The sequence below is a fragment of the Meriones unguiculatus genome, chromosome 8 (genome assembly GCF_030254825.1).
Source record: "Meriones unguiculatus strain TT.TT164.6M chromosome 8, Bangor_MerUng_6.1, whole genome shotgun sequence".
Classification (NCBI taxonomy): domain Eukaryota; kingdom Metazoa; phylum Chordata; class Mammalia; order Rodentia; family Muridae; genus Meriones; species Meriones unguiculatus.
In genome coordinates, this window is record NC_083356.1 from 45,450,128 (window position 1) to 45,470,440 (window position 20,313).

At 42.5% G+C, this 20,313-nt stretch overlaps 1 protein-coding gene across 1 annotated transcript in view; it reads right to left on the reverse strand.

The window, feature by feature from the left end:
- The window catches only part of Deptor (DEP domain containing MTOR interacting protein), a 144,586-nt gene that overhangs the window by 88,350 nt on the left and 35,923 nt on the right, over positions 1 to 20,313 (reverse strand). Inside the window, exons 2-3 of the mRNA XM_021650066.2 lie at positions 10,199 to 10,377; positions 7,727 to 7,850 (exon numbers count right to left, since the gene is read on the reverse strand). Coding sequence (XP_021505741.1) covers positions 7,727 to 7,850; positions 10,199 to 10,377 — 303 coding nt within the window. The remainder of the gene's footprint in view (positions 1 to 7,726; positions 7,851 to 10,198; positions 10,378 to 20,313) is intronic.

Genomic DNA, 20,313 nt, shown 5'->3' on the forward strand with positions numbered 1-20,313 from the left:
GGGAACTTTTGGTTCCTTTGTAAACTCACTTGTGTTATATAAATAGGTTTTTGTTTTAATCCCAGTTGTGGGATTTTAATTTGGGCTTTAGTTTGCCCACAGCCGATAGCAGTCTTGTGCAGGGCGTGGCCTTTGCTGGCTGGTAAGACCCTGCCTTGTGTGGCAGAGAGAGGGGCATGGTCCAGGATTTTGAAGGATATAAATATGAGAGCACAAAAAGAGACGGTATGGTATGCAGTGTTGGTGTGTGGCATACAGAAGTTTGGAGTGACCAGAGATAGACAGTGGGAGAGACGGACAGAGAGAAATGTTTCATTTCAGTGGCTGGGAGGAGACTGCCTGCTGTGTCTGCTGTTGGTGGAGATTGGTATAGCCCCAGGGAAACTCATGAAGCCTAAACAGTTGGGGGAGGTAAAGCGGTCTGGGTCCCCTTCTCTCCCCTACCTAGGGATGGGGGGGGAGGGCGCTTGGAAGGGAGGGGCTTTAAGGAAGCCCAAATAAAGTAGAGTTTAAAAACAAGCGCTACACTGAGGAAACAGTGACAAGGAAAATCTGAAGTTCTGAGGTCATTCTCAGTTACACAGAAATTCAAAACCAGCCTAGATTACATGGGATTGTGGCTCAAAAATGAAAATAAAAACTAAAGACAGAAACTCTTGACTCTTTACTGCTATGGGCAAGACAGACAGATTGAAAATATCTTCCTAGTTTGGGCCAAAAACAGTAAACAAATCTATTTTTCTATTTTAAATAAGCAATTTCCCCTTAATATGGCAAAGCATTTGAACTGAGATCCAGCTCATGAAGAAGACCACTTAATTTTTTTTTTTTTTTTAGTTTTTGTGTCTAGCTCTGGCTGTCCTAGAACTCACCCTGAAGACCAGGGTGGCCTTGAACTCAGAGATCCACCTGCCTCTGCCTCCTAAGTGCTGGGATTAAAGGCATGTGCCACCACCACCCAGTTGTTCTAATGTTTTTAAGTACCCTATAAAAAAGAGAGGAGAGCCCCCCCTTTTTCAGTTTTTTTTAACATAATATTTTTTGTTGATTATTTGGAAATTTCATATAATGCACCCTGATCACACTCACTTACCCACCCTTGTGATGTCCCCCAAAACAAAAGAAAAAGAAGAAGGAAAAAAAAAAAAGCAAGTCAAATTTCTGTTGGCCATATACTCACTGTAGCAAAGTCAGAGTTCCTGGTGGACAGCCCCTTAAGGAAAACTGACTCCCTCCCCACTTGCATGTCTGCCAGAAGCCATCAACTGTGAAGAGCTACACTTCAGCATCACTACCACAATCTTTAAGAAGTCTCTTCAACGGCTTCCTGTCTAGCCTCTTTTGTTTTTTTAGGGGCGGGGCTTTGGGGAGAGAGGTTGCCACAGAAGCCTTCTAGGTCTCTCATTTCCAACTGTGAGTCGGCTTGCTCTTTACAGTCGGCGGCAGTGCAGATCATGGACTTCCATGTGGTTTCCAGCAATGGCGTGGCGATGTTCTTCGATGGGGATTCAGGTGGCAGCACAGACCACAGACATGATCTGACGGATAGCCCTTCTTAAACCCTGCAGTTTTAGAATGGCAGCATTTGGGAAGGTAGAAGAAGGAGCAGAGGAGCAGGTTAGCGTTGGTTATGTAATGAGTTCCAGGACAGCCTAGGCTACATGACACCCCATCTCCCATACACACACACATACCTTTCAAACATCAAATTCTTTTCTCAAGTGCTATATAATCCATTACAGACTTCATATTAACATAATATTTACTTACAAAAATTGAGCAAGGAAATATGTGTGAGGTATTTGTGCTGAACACACAAAAACAGAAATAAGAGGTGTTTTTTTTGGGGGGGCGGGAGGGGCATGATGCTTCCCAGCACTCAGGAAGACTGTCAGTTTGAGGACAGCTGGGCTATATAGCAAGTACCAAGGCAGCCTGGGCTAAGACTTATCTCTAGACAAGCAAACAACCTTTTCAGAGACAGCTGCAATAGTCAAGTAATTTGTGCATTGTAACCAATAGGAGATAAACCTCTACAAGCCTCTCACATTTCCTCAAGGCCTGCAAACTTTTGGTTAGACTGGCTACTCAAGGACGTTCACAGAGCAAATGGACCTGAAAGACACTGCCCTTTTCTCCAACAGAACGGCACATTTGTTTCCTGCTAGTCTAAAAACGGAGTGCGTCACTCTGGGATGGATGGCATGGTGGCCTGAAGACCATCATAAGAGTTTTAGGTCCCTCGGTCCTAGGGTTCTTTTATGCCCAAGCTACTGTCACCAGCCACTGTGTAGGAACCACAACCAACATGACAGTGCTTTGCCCACTGTCACTGATAAGAGTCATATGCTAGCTCTCATGTCCTGACCTAGGGTTTCTTGTCTTCAACATGTACCCAGCAATGGTTATAGTAAACTTGCTGGTGGGCAAACATGGTAAAATCAAAGTCAGGTATTAACAGTTAACACGAGTGACTAAGCAGCAGCATCACCCTGGTCACGTAAACAGAGGTATGAGATAACTGTTAACCCAGTAATATTGTAATCTTTGGATACCTCAAATACATGAAGGCAAGAAATATTTCTTGTAAGATTCTACACAGCAGCTGGGCCTTTAATCCCAGCACTGGGGAGGCAGAGAAAGATGGAACTGTGAATTTGAGACCATCTGGTTTAGTGAGTTCTAAGACAGCCTTGGCTGTATAGAAAGACCCTGTCTCATAAAAAATAAAAATAAAAAAAAAGGTGTCTAAACTGCACATATGCCATGGCACATACCTATCACCCTAATACTAAAGGGATGTGAGTTTAAAGCCAACCGGGGCTATACAACAAGACCCTCTCTCAAAACAAGAAAAACAAAAAGACTCAATAAAACTAGTAATCAGGCAGCACAATTAAACTGAAAATGTCCATAACATAATAGAAATGTTTTGTAACAGTTTTCCAAATAGTTGAAAATATTGTAAGCTAAAATTTGAATCAAGTTGCAAAACTGAAGATGTCAGTTTGGGTTCATGGCTATAATCTCAGCACTTGTGAGACAGAGACAGGAATACGGCTATAAGTTTGAGGCCATTCTGGTCTACATAGTAAGCTCCAGGACAGCTTTGTTTACATAGACCTGTCGCAAAACAAACAGCCTAGCTAAGTAACCAATCCAAGTGACCAACCAACCAACCTCAAATTCAAAACTGTTTACAAAGTGGAAACAGAAGAAGACGAGCTTAAAGATGTGCTGGGGAGATGACTCAGCCAGGACATTTGCCAGGGAAGCGTAAGGAACCAAGTTCAGATTCCCAGCACCCATGAGAGAGGCCCCTGTGATGAGGTGGCCACAGGAGGATCCCTGGCCAGTCTAGCCAACCTATAAACTCCAGATTCAGTGAAAGATAGTCCCTAAGAGAAGCAGACAGTGAGGACAATGCCTAAAGCTGACCTCTTGTCTACACATGAAATTACACACAGACTTAGACCTCCAGGCCCCACAACAGTTTAAAGGCACCCCGCTCCCCCCGCCAACATTATTTATTTATTTATTTATTTCCTTATTTTTTTGTTTATTTTTAGGGGTGTGTGTGTGTGTATGTGTGTGTGGAGTGAGTGCCATGTTCATGCAGGTGCCAGGGGAGACAGAAAGATGGCATCTTGTCCCCTGAAACTAAAATTACAGGCAGCTTTGACTCACTTGATGCGGGTGCTAAGAACCAAACTCGGGTCCTCTGGAAGAACAGCAAGTGCTTCTAACTGCTGTGCCATTTCTCCAGCCCCAAAAGTGTTTAAGAAACATCTCTAGCTCCTTATCTGAGGGTCTGTATCAACCATTTAAGTCTCTCTATATCTCATGTCCCTAGTTTTATAGTGTAATTTATTATGCCTGCTGGGTATAACACTGAAAATTGTAAGGAAAGTCAAATAAACGAAGTGTAAGATGTTTTGTGAGCTCTAGAGGCCAGACAAGATGAACAGGCTGGCTATTGTTGCTTGCCATTAAGCAGCTCTCTCATGCCAGAAGCTTAGATGCCCACAGCAACACAGCACGGAAAGTCCTTTGTTCATTCAACAATATTTACTGTGCCAGGCACTGCGAAAGAACAAAAGAGCCATCATGGGCCACATGGTGGAGAAGATAAAACACAGAAGGACCCTGCCCCAACGGAGATGGTTTCTCCCTTTGATTCCTCTTCAGTCATATAGAAGAGAAAATGGAAAGAGAAAAAAAAGCAGTGGGAAACCACAGATCTAAGGGCATTCATCCTTTCCACTTCTTCAATCATGTCTAAAAACCCCTGAGCTAGATAAACAGGCTGGTAGCTGGAGAGAGAGTTCTTACTGCTGAGAAAATCAAGGTCCTTTGGATAAATTAACAACAAAAGAACTATTCACTAGACATGGAAGGGATTTAACTCTACATTAAATCAGGTGAAATTACAATTGAGAAAAAAAAATCATCCCTAAATTTGAAGATGAAATCAAGGTTAACTAAAAGCATGCTCTTGAACAACTAGGTTAGGTAAGATTAAAATATTGCATTTCTCCCCTTCCTTTCCTCTCACTAAATTCTCCCATATGCTACTTTCCACTCTCCTTTGAATTCATGGCCTCTTCTTTCATTGTTAACGCAGGCAATATATGTATATTTTGTATATGGACACATTTTAACTTTAACCTGCTCAGTTTATACAATGTAACTCATATGTATGTTTTCAGGGCTGATTATTTGGAACTGGACAACCAATTGGTGTGCTTTTCCCTAGGGAGGACCACCTCTCTCACTGCCAGGTTTCCTCAGTGATTACAGTTCTTTGTGTGGGGTTGAGGCCTCATGAGCTTTACCCATCCACTTGGGCATGTTCGTTGGTGTCATTCTTGTTCAGCTCATATTTGAGCTGCCATGTTGGTGAAACTTTATGAGCATAGCTTCTGACATTACTAGGAAATACAATCCCACAGCAAACTCCCTGATCCTCTGGCTCTTACAATCATTTTGCCCCCTCTTCTGCAATGTTCCTTGAGCCATTGGTGTAGAGCATTTTGGAGCTATCCCATTGAGACTGGGTTTCACAACTCTGCATTTTGATTAGTTGTGGTTTTCTGTTAGTGGTATCCATTTGTTGCAAAGAAAAATTTTGCTGATGAGGAGTGAGGGCTACATTTATCTGTGAGTATAAGGACAGATGTTTATAGATTGTTGTTAGGAATTATGCTGGCTTAGTAAATTAGTGGTTGTAGATTTTCCTCCAATAACCATGACTTCACTAGCACTCAGTAGTTTTCTAGCATCAGGCAATGTTTCTCTCTTGTGAGTATAATTAGAGAGCTATTGGTTACTTCTAGGTATGCATGCCACTACTACACTCTTAGGTTATGGTGCCATGGTAGTTGCTAATGTGGTTCACAAGCATCACTGTTGGGTAGGACTGTTGGTTGCTTCCCTCCTTCAGAAGCTTGCATGGTACCTTCTGGTCCCATGAAAGCCAATCCTCAGGAAGGAGGCATTCAGGTCAGATCCATATCAGGTCTTACAGAATACCAGGGAAGCTGGCACAAAAGTAGGATCTCATGCTTAAGTCTGTCTGTAAATCCTTCATACACTTTCAGTAAAATTTACAGAAAATTCTGTACCTTGAGAACTTACAAATCATCTGCCACATTTTACAGTAAGATGTATTCTGGAATAAATATTTATTTAATTTACTTAACTTCTATAAAGAGAAATAAAAAGGGTTTGGGACTTACTGCTAATTGAGTAACAACAATGACAGGGTTTGAGTTTCTGGATTCAAGTTGAATATGTGAATTATTAGGTGACCTTAGACAAGAAACTTTCCCTGCCTGCCACATTACCCTACCACAGAACAGGGACAATCATAACATCTAAATCAGCCATGCTGTAATAATTCATAACCTCTATTAGTCAGGCTCTCTGATAAATATTTTGCAATCAATAAGCACCTACTATTATTATCTTAAATAGAGAATAATGAAAGGAACACACATCTTGTAAGAACGTCATGTGTAAATGTTAAAAATACCCTAAAGAAGTGTTCTGGAAAAAATATTCTAGGAAAAGAATCCCTTTAATTTTAATAATAATAATAATAATAATAACAATAATAATAATAATATAGTGTATTGGAATGCATAACCAACTATTCACTTTTCATGCTATAAAATTATATAAAACATATAATAACAAACGTGCTGAAATTCATCAAAAGATCACCCATAAAACAAGGAAATAATACAACGGAAGAATCCATTTGAAATGTCTCAAGCATGTTTTTCCAAACACCCAACAACCAAAAGCAGAGGCCAAGGTTTATGAGACTGTAGCCAGGTCACTTAAGGTTAAGTACATATTAAATTTCTTTTTCCTAGTGCCAATTTCAGAAATTTGGAGAAATAAATTTACCTGGAATTTGAGACAGTGAGTATTAATGACTAGAAAGTAAATGGCAGACACAGAGAATCCTGTAATATTGATCAACTCACAAAAATCAAAAGCAAGCAAACAAACAACAACAAACAAAGCCACAGTCTCCCCCTCTCTCCCTCCTCCTCCTGGGTCTTACACATGCTAGGCAAGTATGTACACCTGAGATGCATCCCTCGTCCCTATTCATAATTCTGGTCAAATAGTCACCATATAATTGGCAAGACACGGTGGGCTAGGATGGAAGAGATAAGAAGTGGAGTAGAGGTCAGTGGTGGAGTACACAAGGCATGTGCAAAAGCCCCATATTCACAGCTAAAATTAAAGCTTAGCTCTTAATCCTCTCCATCCTTTGTCTGACTTCCTAGACCCTCACTGTAACCCCTACAACTGGCCACTGTAGAGCAGGTGATCCTTGTGTATCTTTTATGTAACAAGCAGGAATTTGCAGAAAGTCCAGAGCCTTGCTGGGCAGCCAGAATTAAAGAATGGCAATTTTTTGAGCTCCTTTCTCAAAATGTTGCCCTGGATAAAAGTAAAGATGGTTGGAAAAGCTACAGGCCAGAGAAAAGCAGACTAGCTCTGAGACCTAGCTCTTGGGAGACTCTAGACCTGCCAACTGAGTATTCCTGAGCCATGTATGATATAGTTCAGCTTCCAGAAAGCTGAAAGATGGTCCTCCCAGATCCTGCTCCATGAAGTGCTCTCAGCACTGATCACCTGACACGACCCTAATCTTGCCTCTGTGCACACAAGGCTGACGCTTCAGATTCTGCAACAGCCACATCTATCAAATAAGGAAAAGGTCACAGTGTCAATTGGTGGCAAACAGTGCCCTTCTGTTTTTACTTCTGGAGTTTTGTTCAGTTGTCTTAGGTATAGGAAATATGATTTTGATAAAGAATTAAGAATCTTACGAAACCAACTTTAATTTCTGGCAACAAGAAGAGCAACTCAGTGAAAGAATTTTCTCCCATTAGAAGGAACAGTTATGTAATCCACCCACATGGAAGAGCCACGCTAAGGTCGGCATGGTAAGAGACAGGCAGATGGGCTGCTGATGTTCAGCTGATTGTTAAGCCCCCGGGTTCCATCCCCAGCACCGCATAAAACGAGGAACAGCAAGCCCAGCGGGTGAAGCAGGGGGGTCAGAAATTCAAGGTCATCCCATGACTACATAGGCCTGGGATAGAGCATGATGATCCTTTCTCAAAATAAATGACTAAACAAGCAAAGTAAAGCCTAACAGAGCCCGCTTCCTTTTCCCAAGTCAAGATGGCGGTGGACCTACTTTTCATACAGCCTCTGGCCTCTCATGAAGGCCTTCACCTCGTTGTCCAGTGGGAAGGTACCATCGTCCTTTCTGAAGCGGTAGAAGAGTTTCACATCCTTGAACTCCTTGTGCTCATCACACACTGAAAAACGACACACGGAGAGGAAAATCAAAGTCTGGCAAGAGACAGACGATTAAAATTCATCTCACCAAGGCACTCTCTTTTCTTTCTTTCTTTCTTTTTTTTTTTTTTTTTTTTTTTTTGCTTTTGAGACAGGGTTTCTCTGTGTATCCTTGGCTGTCCTGGAACTGACTCCAGAGACGACCAGGGTGGCTTCGAACTCACTGAGATCTGCCTGCCTCTGCCTCCCCAAGTGCTGGGATTAAAGGCCTGTGGCACCACTGCTTGGCATTGCTGAACTCTCGACCACACATGTATCTACTCTATGGGACGGTGCTTAGCACAGTGTGTTGTAGAAAGCAGTGCTCAGCGTTAGCACCACCAGCACTGCAAACTGGAAATTCAGAAAATTCACTGTCCTCTATCCCAAAGTCTTTACAAGCATGACCCTGGAACAGCCATGAGCCACTCAAAGGCCACAAAAAAAAAAAAAAAAGGAATTAACTAGATGGGATGGCATACACCTATAATCCCTGTGCTCAGGAGGTAGAGACAGAGACTCATTAGCTAGAGGCCAGCTGGAGCTACAAGGTACGACCCTTTCGCCAAAAAACCAAAAGTGATCTAAAGAGAAATGCCAGCATATAACTAAAACGATGTTAGGGATCAGCAGAGGCTCGGGAAAACTGCAGTGGCGCTGTGGTGGGGGAGTCCTCGGGACCCCAGCTTTGGAAAACAGAAGCTTCCCTGAAGAACTCCTTGTAAGTAGAAACAGTGAGTGGAAGTTGAATAAAAAGAAGAAGAGTTGTATCTCAGCTTAAAAGAATACCAGTGTGCAAGTGGGTAGGCCGGGCTGAGACTTCAAGGACACACACCGCCTTGGGTGCTGTGATAAAGCACCATGACCAAAAGCAACTTGGGGAAGAAAGGGTTTATTATGACCTCCTACACTTCCAGGTAACAGGTCCTCACTGAGGGAAGTCAGGGCAGGAACACGGTTGACTGGGCTGCCCCTCATGGATTGCTCACCTACCTTTTGATACCACCCAAGACCACCAGCCGGGGTGGTGCTGCCCACCGTGAGCTGGGCCTGATCACATCAATTATCAATTTAAAAAAATTGCACCCCAGGCCAAATGGAAATATTTTCTTAATTGATGTTCCCTCTTCCTAGGGGACTCTAGTTTGTGTAAAGCCAACATTAAACTAGCCAGCACACAGGTATTCATGACAGTCACTGAGCCACGGAGAGTGTGGTGGTTTGAACAATAATGGCCCCCATAGACTTACCCATTTGCAGTTGATGAACTGTTTAGGAAGGATTGGGAGATGTAATCCTGGAGGAGGTGTGTCACTGGGGGTGGGTGTTTAGGTTTCTGAAGCCCAGCATCCATCTCTTTCTGCCTTCTGCTTGCTGATCAGGATGTAAAGCTCTTAGCCACTGCTCTAGCACCAGGTCTGCACACTTCTAGCCATAGACAAACCCTCTAAGGCTGTAAGCAAGCTCCCTTGAAATGTTTTCCTTTATAAAAGTTGCTTTGGTCATGGGGTCTCTTCACAGCAAGAGAATGGTCACTAAGGCAGAGAGTGACAGCCAAAACTTATGAACAAAACGTCCCTTAACTGAATAGGGAAAGCTATAGTGGCCAGTACATGGCACACTACACATATAAGAGCATACCCAGAGTACTATGCATACCCAGCAAAGCGAACGACAGGGATATGAATCTTGAGATCAGGGAATAGATCTTAAATGGCATGGAAAATAGAGAAGACCATGAAGACATGGGATAGGAAGGTAGACAGGGCAACTAACTCAGAGACGGGTGAGAATCAGTTAGGGGTGGAGTGGGGACAGGTATGAACAATGTTGGGGAACATGCATGATAACAAAATACAGTGACACATACTCATGAGCTACTGTGTGCAAAACCCTTGGTTTGCCTACTAACATTAAACAAATTAATTTCAGGGAAACAGACTATCAACACCGGTGAATTTAACACAGAGCATGCTGATCAAGTTGCAAAGAGTAAACATGCACCCATAAGGAGTCTCACATATGGCACACTGTCTAGAAAAGCATATGAAAATAACCCTTCCTCTTGGAGGAAGGATTTAATTGGGAAGAGGCACTAAAGAGATAATTTGAAGCTAAGTGTTTATTAGTTTAATATTGAACATTTGTTTTTGTAGAGATAGGGTCGCACATAACCCAGACTGACCTCAAACTCATTATTTAGCCAAGGATGGCCTTGAATTCTAGATCCTCTCTGCCTCTGCATATGACAGCATGTGTCATCCTCCTCCTTATTTACTAATGGGTACATTCATGTAAAAGATGTGGTCTTCACTTCCGCCTCACTCACCATGATGGATGATGCCCCGGTCAGCTAATTTCTGCATGAGTTTTATTGCCGTCTCTCGGTCAGAGGCCTCCTTGTGTTCAATGAGCCAGTCGATCAGTTCTTTTGCAACAAAGCAGTTTGGGTAGGTTTTGAGATGGTGCCGTCTATCTTTAATAACCTTTTCTTCATGGAGCCTCAGCCTGAAAAGATAAAACAAGGGCTTGAGGAATGTGGGTGGTGTCAGGAATTCCCAAACTAGCCAATCCCATGGAGAAATCAGTAAACAAGATGGAGATTTCCACCCAGACAGAACCCTCTCTTCACCAGCGATCACTCACAGTCCTCCACATTTGCATTCGTTCATATGACATATGTGCATTCATTCACTCATTCATGACAAAGATTCCTGCATGCCCATGACCCACCTGTTAAGAGACTTTTAGGCATTAGAAAATATGGACAAACAAGCTTGCCTTTGGGGGCATTTTTCCTCCAGTAGGGGCCATAACTATGTTTTTGTCCGCTGGTTGCTTGTTTTTGAGACAAGGTCTCATGAAGCTCAGACCAGTCTCAAGCTTGATGTGTACCCCAGGGGGACCTCAAATTCTGCATCTTCAAGCATCCACCTCAGAATACTGGCATGTGCCACGCACCTAATTTGCTATAGTTAATCTTGTGGGGCTTATTAGCTTCCATAAGCTGATCTGAGCACTTTACAGTGGTTAACACATGGAATGCTCACAACAGTCCATCAGAAATCAGAACGGCCTCATTCTTTTACAGCAGAGTCTGAGGACCTACGGTTAAATGACCTATCTAAACCCATTCAGCTAACAAGTTGTGAAAATAGGATCCAAGGCCTGTTGTTGTCCCTGAGTCCATCATGCTGCCTCCAGCTAGGGCTGGATAAATGAAAAGTCAAGGAGAAAAAAAAAAAGCTCACTTCCAGGCTGGTGAATTAGTATAGAGGAAGTAGTTGTTTGTGGGAGCTTGGCCCTCCCCTTCCATGACTTCACAAAAGAATTACGGACCAATGTTTTCTTTAAGGTTTCTGCCATTGATTTTTTTTTTTAATCATCCTTGCATTTCCTTCTTATTTCTCAAATGAAGGATTTGAATCACCCACAAGGTCACCTTATCCAATCCATTCACCTGACCTCTATGCTTCATAATGCATGTTCTGAAGGGTGCTGAACAGTCTTGGGGCAGGAGAATGCCTCATAAAGAACTATATACCTCTGACAAGTGATTTAAGGGCTTCCCACCCCCCACCCAACATCTGCAAAGTAGAGAGCTTGGATAAAGTTTCTGTTCTTGGCCGGGTTGAAATTTGGGGATGGGTGGTCCAGGCAGAAACCCAACAGAGCAGAACTATCACAGGAACAGTTCTAATGACAGATGCCAAAGAGCTAGGGGTGTGGTAGTCAATGGAAAAGTGTGTGCCTAACCTGTGTAGATGAGCGAGAAAGCCTGGTGAGAGGTGTGTGTGTGTGTGTGTATGTGAGAGAGAGCCCCAGGTGAGAGTGGAAGGAGGGAAAGGAAAAAAAGGAGGAAGAGAAAGGAAGGCAGATGTTGGGTAGGGGGTGAGAAGCCCTTAAATCACTTGTCAGTTCTTTATGAGGCAGAGGGGTAGGGGCAGAGAGAGGGAGGGAGGGAAGGAGGGAGGGAGAAAGAGAAAGAGATCTTATTCTTGTCTAGTTTTTTAAATACAAGGTCTCATGTATTTTAGACTACTCCCCAAATCCATATGCAGCTAAGGATGATCTTGAACTTCTGAGCCTCTTGCCTCTCCCTCCCAAGTGCAAAGAGTACAGGTACGTACCACCAGGCCAGATTTTCTATATGCCAGGCAAGCACTGACCTACATCAGCAGTCTTTTTGGGAGAGGGGAGCAGAGTCTCTTAAGCCCACACTAGCCTCAAACAAACTGGGTATCTAAGGAGCTCAGGGCTACCTGAGTTCATGTTCTTCCTGCCTCTGCCCTCCAAGGGTTGGGCTGATAGTATGCATCACTCTGCCCACTTTGAACAGGTTTTAATATCGCAAAAGTTGTTCCAAGTGGGAGTATACTCGAGTGAAATCTCCGAGGCTTAGGTGTTCTTTGCTATTCCACCACCAAAAACCAAACTGTGTTCCTCTCAAACGCATAACTGCCTCCTCATGTGACTGTAATTGCAAGTGTTCTGTGACTCTATTTTTGGGGAATGGGTTTCTAGGATGGAATTAGCAACTGGGGATGCAGGTCAGAGGCAGAAAACTTACCCTGCATATACAAGGGTCTGGAGAGTGGGCCCTTATTCACTGTGGCAGGAAATCGGAGCACAGGCATATGAAGGTGCAGGGAGAATGCCATAATCTGCACACCAAGGATGCCTCAGGAGAGAACAATGCACCACCTTGATCTTGGATTTCTAGGCTCCAGGACTGAGATAAAATTCTAAGCCACACAGTCTGTTTCACCATGTGAACTAACACATAGGCTCAGTGAACTAACACAATCACTGACAGCTGAAGACTTCAAGACCCTGGAGAGGCCTCAGAAGGAAAGACCCATGGACTCAGGCTCTGCAAGGGCCTAGGCAATAGAGATGGGGAGTAAGGACAACTCCAAGATGTGGTAACAACCTAGAAGAAAGCTAGTGAACCCAAGTGAGTTTGTAGCTCATGCTTACTGTTGTACTAAATAAACATTCTCACACGTGTTAAATGATCCAATCTCAAAGCCATCCACCTACCTGGAATCTCATTTTTTCACTCTTGTAAAAGAAGGGTTTTGAACAAGTGAATGACCACGTGATCTCTTTATGGTAGATGTTGAAATTCCTGCATACCCTATTTTCTTCTCCTTTTTTTTTTTTTTTCTTTTTCTGCTCTCTCACTTTCCGTTGGAAAAACTACCCATCATCCACTATCAATTCAAGCACCTCATATGTGATTGGGCTCAGCTCCAGCGTGTGATCCAGGGTTAACCAATGATAGCATGCTATTTATTTCTCAGGCTTTGGTTTATGAATGAGCAGGTAATTTAGAAGGGGCAAACCTGAAGCTTTTTCTCTAGTCCCGGCTGTCACTAGGCTTTATATTATATGCCTCAGTTGAGTATTGTGACACATGCCTGCAACCCTCAGCACCAGTGTATAAGTGGTATAAGGGTAGGCTACATTGCAAGATCCTGTCTCAAACAAGGAAAGCAAATGCTTGCCACTTATAGCTATTGACCATTCTTACCACAATAAAGACATGCATGCCCCAGAAAAACCTCAGACACAGAACAAAGCAGTCGCGACATAAAAACAGATACAAATAGATAAAGAGAAAAGTTTTACATGAGAGGCATGCCAGAATATATCTGTAATTTCAACGCTCTGGGTACTGGAAGCAGGAGCATTGCAAGTTTGAGGTTAGCCTAGGTTACAGAGAGAACTTTTCTCTAAAACAGAAAGAACAATATCAAGGAGAATCTTTACAATAACATGACCTGAGCACCTGAAATCAACAGTTCATAAAGCCAGTGACCTAGTATCTAAGTAACAGGAACCATTAATATGGTCTGTCTTTTGATGAGGTTAATTAGGTATCTCTTTCTACTGCCTAAATGGTTCCAAAGTCCCCTTCCACTGGATGATTTAATGGCTCCAAGACACTGAACGTTGCCTCTTTTGTGCCTCCAGAGAACCCATCAGCAACCAGAGCTGTTTGTCCTGAACACAGAGGCCCCAGGGCTCTAAGAGCTAGTGTTTGCTTCCCGTTTCCCTGTCTCCCCACCCTACTCTGTTGCTGCTGTTGTCATCATGGAACTTTCATTTGGTTTCTTGTGATGGGGTTGTACCATGTAGCATGGCTATCCTGTTGACATATTTTTCACTCATTGCCTTTGCTCCTAAACTCAAATAGTCCCTTAAACTATTCTGCTGTGATCTGCCAATATAAAAACATTAGTATAAAAACACTAATGAATTCAGGGGCTGGAAAGATAAGGCTCAGAGGTAAAGAGCGAGTATTGCTTTTTCAGAGGCCCTTGTTAGGTGGATCATAACCACCTGTAACTCCCTCTCCAGGGGATCTGGCAACCCCATCTGGACTCCACAGGCATATGTATTCACATGTGCACATTGCTACCTCCTTCACATATACACATATTTATAAATGAAATAAATCTTTGAAACAAATGAATTCTATGAAAAAATCTTGAAAGTTTTGGCAGAAGCCCAATATGAACCTCTATGGATAAGTAAAATGAGTGTTTGGGATATGGAATTTTTGACATCTATTTTCATCACTCGAAGACTGGCTTGTGTGTGGGTAAATAACTGATGGAAAATGCTGATACTTAATTGGGACACTCAGCCATTTGTAATTATCTAAAACCTAAGAGTCAAAACATGCTATAGGATTCACTAATGAAAGGACATAGCAAAGAATCACTAGTAAGAGAGATGAAGATGCCGGTGACAGGAGGAAAATATTCCTAAGCAGCATCATCCAACAGGACTAGAAAATGCCCGTAAGATGGCACTGATGAAGCAAGATGCCTGATTTAAGAAGAAGAATGTGGGTATGAAAAGTAGAATCAGAGAGGGAGGGAGGGGCGACTGGGAAGAGACGAGGGAGGGGGCTACAACAGGATACAAAGTGAATAAATTGTAATAAATAATTATGATAAAAGAAAAGTAGACTCAGGCCTAGCCTTCAGTAAGACCCTGTTTCAAGTGTCAAGAACAACACAGCACCCATACACAGACTGCAAAAGGAGAAAGTTAGGAAACCCAACTAAACTTGAAATAATTCCTTTATCATAAGCATGGCCCAAAGACTGTATAAGACTTATACTGCAATTCAAATTTTATTAAGTACTCTACATTGAATCTGGCAATCCGATAGGGGGATATGTTTTATTAAATGTGAAAGTATATTAGGATAAATATTTTATGGGGAGAAGAGGGGGATTTACATTGATGGGAGTGGACACTCTGCGTCCTCCCTCCTCTAGGGAAAACATCTTATGTAATTTTGTTGAAAACACCTGACTCACTATGTTTATCTCCTTCTTCTAGAGCGTACTTTGGCCACATGGCTGGAGCCAAACCCAGGACAAAGGTACCCTAGGTTTGCTGTATCAGGTAAGAATTACAAACCGAAGATTATGAAACTAGAGCACAAAATCCCCAGCTCTTAATATTGAGCCAAATGATTTGAAAACAGGACTCTTGGGAACACTCAGCAGGTAGAGGCACTTACTGTAAAAGCCTGAAGACCTGAATTCATTCCCACAAGCCCATGCAACAGTGGAAAAAAAGAACTAACTCCACAAAGTTGTCCTCTGACCTCTACCTATGTACTATGTACGCTATCTAGGTACATGTAATTACAATAAATGTTTGTAAAAAAAAAAAAAAAAAAAGACAGATATAAAACAGACAACAAGGGGCTGGAGAGATGGCTCAGAGGTTAAGAGCACCGGTGTTCTTCCATAGGTACTGAGTTCAATTCCTATGACCACATGGTGGCTCACAACCATCTATAATGATGGTTCAGATGCGCATGCAGGCAGAACACTGTATACATAATAAATAAATAAACAAATCTTTTAAAAAACAAACAAGCAAACAAACAAAAAACAAAACAGACAACACCAGTAACCAAACCCCCCCCCCCAAAAAAAAAGGTAAAAACGAACTCCATGTCTGTGGGCATGTCTGCATATGTGCATGCATGTATGTGCTGCTTTTTGACACAGGGTCTCCATATGTAGCCCAGGCTAGCCTCAAACAGATGATCCTTTGTCCTCATTCTTCTGGAGTGTTGAAATTACCGACAAGCATGTTTAAATGTTTTTTTAAAGTTGTAGGACTATTGAATAGGGAAGAGATTGAGGTCCAGAAGGCCTTACAGCAAGGCTTCAGAATTGGCATATGAGAAAAACCTGATGGCCAATAGGAAACATGGAAACCTAGTGGCCCAGATCTGTAGAAATGGTAGGAGCCATTACGGCAGGTACAGAGACACACCAATGTCCAAAAGTGACCCTTGACTGCCAATACTAGAACATATACCATTCCCCTGAGTGGAGATTTAAGATGCTGATGAGACAGACAACCGAGGAAGGAAGCTGTTTGTTGAACTACATGTGATAGAGCATGCACAAGAAAGCCCACTCTATGCCAGGGACCCCATAATTTTTTCAAGACAGGGCTTCTCTGTGTAATCTTGGCTGTCATAAACTCACCTTGTAGACCAGGCTGGTCTTGAACTCACAGCTATCTGCCTGCCTCTGCCTCCCAGAGAGCTGAGAATTGAATTTTCTTCCCATTCCTATTTGCTTCCTCCTTCAAAAGTATATTGTTTTTCTTTTAATAAATAACATATCCCGGCTTCTGCCACCACCCACCTGCCTCTTAAGTGTCTTGGGACACAAGAACCCAGCACCCCTTGAGAGGTGCCCACTGAACCCTGACGTCTACTGCTGGCAGTATCAGACAAGAAAATAAATAAGCAGAGATTCTGCAATGACAAGGTCAGACAGGCAGGCTGTCGGCACACCGAAGCCCAGAAGCCTTGCTGCTATATGGGACCATCTCTGACTAACAAACCTTGGATGGGAAGTTGGACAAAGGCACAGAAGCAAGTTACCTTCCAATTACCTTGGCCCTTCCTTATACTACAAAAAAGTGAGAAAAAAAATTAGCTATTGAATTCAGCCCAGCAGAGAAAAGGGCAGGCTGAGATACCTTGGTGAGGTGGATTGAATGAGAATGTCCCTCCATAGGCTCATATATTGGAACGCTTTGTCACCAGGGAACGGAACAGGTTGGGAAGGATTAGGAGGTATGCCTTGTTGGAGGAGGTGTATTACTGGGGATGGGCTTTGGGATTTCAAAAGCCCACATTATGCCCAGGCTCACTCTCTAGCTTGTGCTCTCTCTCTCCCCTCCCTTGCTCTCGTTCTCTCTGCCTGCCACCTGCCAGTGAGAATGTAAAGTTCTCAGCTACTGTTCCAGGGCCGTATGAAATAGCTTCCCACCAAGATGACCATGGACTATGCCTCTAAATCTAAGTCCTCAATTAAATGCTTTCATATATGTATATAAAGAATTTAACATATATGTATTACTAATAAACTTGAGATTATTGATAGAAACAGCTGTGTTACATGTAAACATAAAAGGGGACGGTTATGGAAAATTCTAGAGCAACATAATAACAACAATAACAAACACACATACTAAAGAAAGAAAAGAAGGAAGGAGAGAGGAAGGCAAGGAGAAAGGCAGAAAAAGCCAACCTGAAAGAAAACACAATTCAAAAAATAGAATTGTCCTAACACATAGTGAGCTGTTAAGAAATAAAAATAAAAACAAAAGGGCCAGCAAGATGGCTTAGTGGGCAAAAGCCTTTGGGAGTGTAACCCTGACAACCTGAAGTCAGTCCCTAGAACCATAGCGGAAAGAGAGAACTGACTCTCTGAAGTATATACCCATCAGAATCCATGGCACACTCCTGTAGATAGATAGATATAGATAGATAGATAGATAGATAGATAGATAGATAGATAGATAGATAGATAGATAGATAAATAAAATTTTAAAGACTGCGGTAGCTTGACAGTCCCCCTATGTGCTAGGCACAGTTCTAACTGCTTCGTAGGCATGGGTCCTCATGATGATTCCCTAAATAATCGTAAAACTGCAAATGGTACCTGCGTGTAGTTAAGAGTTATCAAGAAAGTACTGTGCCCTAATTTTGTAAAGTTAGTTCACCCAAGTATGCTGCCACCTTCACAGGGATCCTGCTAATTAATGCAGCGACAATAGCACTGAGTCATTTGTTGAACACACTGAGAGTGGCAGCATGCAAAACACTAATTCTTAGACATGCTGTCTGTCAGGGATCCAAGAATAACAAGGGCCAATTTATTTAAAGATTTAAATGTGGAACAAAATGCCACATAATTCAGTGGAGGAGGAATATGTTAGGAGCCAACAGAGGAGTTTCAGCTCTCGTACACTTTCCAAATTAAAATATATATTAGGTAGTGTTTATCTTGAAATACTACAGAAGAGAACTTCATTTACTATCCTTCTGTGACCCCTAGCCCAGCGCTAACTCAGACTTCTGACTCATTCTGCCCAGTGGGGAGCAGTGTGACATGCCAGCCCCTCTGGCCCTATATCCCTCCAGAGGCTGGCACGTTTAAGAATAGAGGCTGCAGCAGTATGCAGTTCAGTGGCAAAGAGCTTACCTAAGCAAATATAAGGCCCTGGGCTCACTCGCAGGTGCTTGGGGTGGGGTAGGGAACTGTTTGAACCAGGCCTGTGAGCACTTGCCTAGCAGGCTAGAAACCCTAGGTTCAATTCCCAGCATTGCAAAAAGGAGAAACAACAAACCACAGGTGTCCCTTGGTCAGGTGGCTCACGCAAGAGGCTAGCAATGAGGATTGCTACAAGTTCACAGCTAACCTGGGCTACATACACCCTGAGTTCAATGCTAGCCTTGGCTATCTAGGAATACTGTCTGAAAAACAAAACAAACCATCCGACCGACCAACCAACCGACCAACCAACCAAACAAACAAACAAAGGGAATAGAGTAGGCTTATTGAGATAGTTTAGAGGGTAAAGGGGACTGGTAACCTGAAATCCATCTTGGAAACCTGGTAAGGGTGGAAGGAGAGAAGTGCCTCTACCAAATTATCATCTACACATGTACTGTGGTATGTGGGCATGCTCCCTCTCTCTTAAGCACACACACTAACAACAATAAACCTTTAAAAGTGGAAGCAGATGGCGGGGAAGGAGCAGAAATTGGACGAAAGTTACGCCCAGGATTTTGGGAGGCAAACTTTGATATTTTTAGATATGTTACCAGGGGTTACAAATGCTCATGCCTCTGCCGCCATCTCTTCTCTGTTATAACCAGAAACAGAATTCTAAATATGAGCAGTGCAAATGGAATAATAATAATAATAATAATAAACACTCCAATAAAGAGATACAGATTTTCTCCCTGCAAACATACCATGTCATTGTGCCTGGCATGGCAGATGCTGAGATGCTTGGTGGACAAATGGAATAAACAAGGGCACAAGTAGACATGATGCCAAAAAGGGGGAGGCTGGCTACCTGAGCAGGTGTTCCTGCCACATAACTTAATTGCCATCCACTGATGCACAGTTTACCTAAATCATTCTGGTTTTGTTTGGAAATGGGGTCTGCTGAGTGGTCCAGGCTAGTATTGAACCTACGGTACTCCAGACTCAGCCTTTCCAGTGCTGGCACTACAGGTATGTGACACTACACGTGATAGACTTAATTGTTTGATTTTTTTTTGTTGTTGTTGTTTTGTTTTGTTAGACATAAATTTTTTAAAAGAAACAAAGTAAAGACAAACAAACAAACTTGTTTCCATGTTTTGTCTTTTGAGGTAGGGTCTCATCATACAGCACGGTTATGAGGTACGGCCTGAGCTAGAGATTGTCTTGCCTCTGTTTTGGTACCATGGGGATTATAAATCCATGCCACTATGGATGATGCAGTGTAGAAGAGTGTGCCACCGTGTGAGGCTCAGTGTGGGATTTGACACCAGTCTTGGCTCACTGTGGAATTATATACCTGTGCCACTATGCCTGACTTTAGTTCCACATAAATAGTACTTAGCTTTTCTTCCATGTTTTAAGAAATAAAAGCAATACATTTTTACTCTCTTTTTCTTTTCTCAGTGCTAAGGATTGACAGGGCCCTGCACATGACAGGCAAGCATTTTGCCTAGCTCTTGATCCTTCCTTTTTTTCTTCTTTCTTCTTCCTCTTCTTTTTGCTCCTCCTCCTCATCTTCCTCCCCCCAAGCCCACTGAAACAAGAAATAGTTTATTCTGCACCCATTTTTAATAACCATGGCCTGGAAATACAAATTTGCATTACCCTAAATTTCATGTTCTAATAAGGAAATAGTTTGATGAAATTTGTATAGTTTTACAGAACAAAGATACATCATTGGGGCCGTCAGAGAGGAAGGGAAGTTTTTCTATAGGCCCAATATGTCATCTAATGTCATTCTTTACTTGTAGGTTGGTAGAAGCTAAGTTGATATATTCTTCTTTTTTTCTTAATATTTATTTATTTATTTATTTATTTATTTATT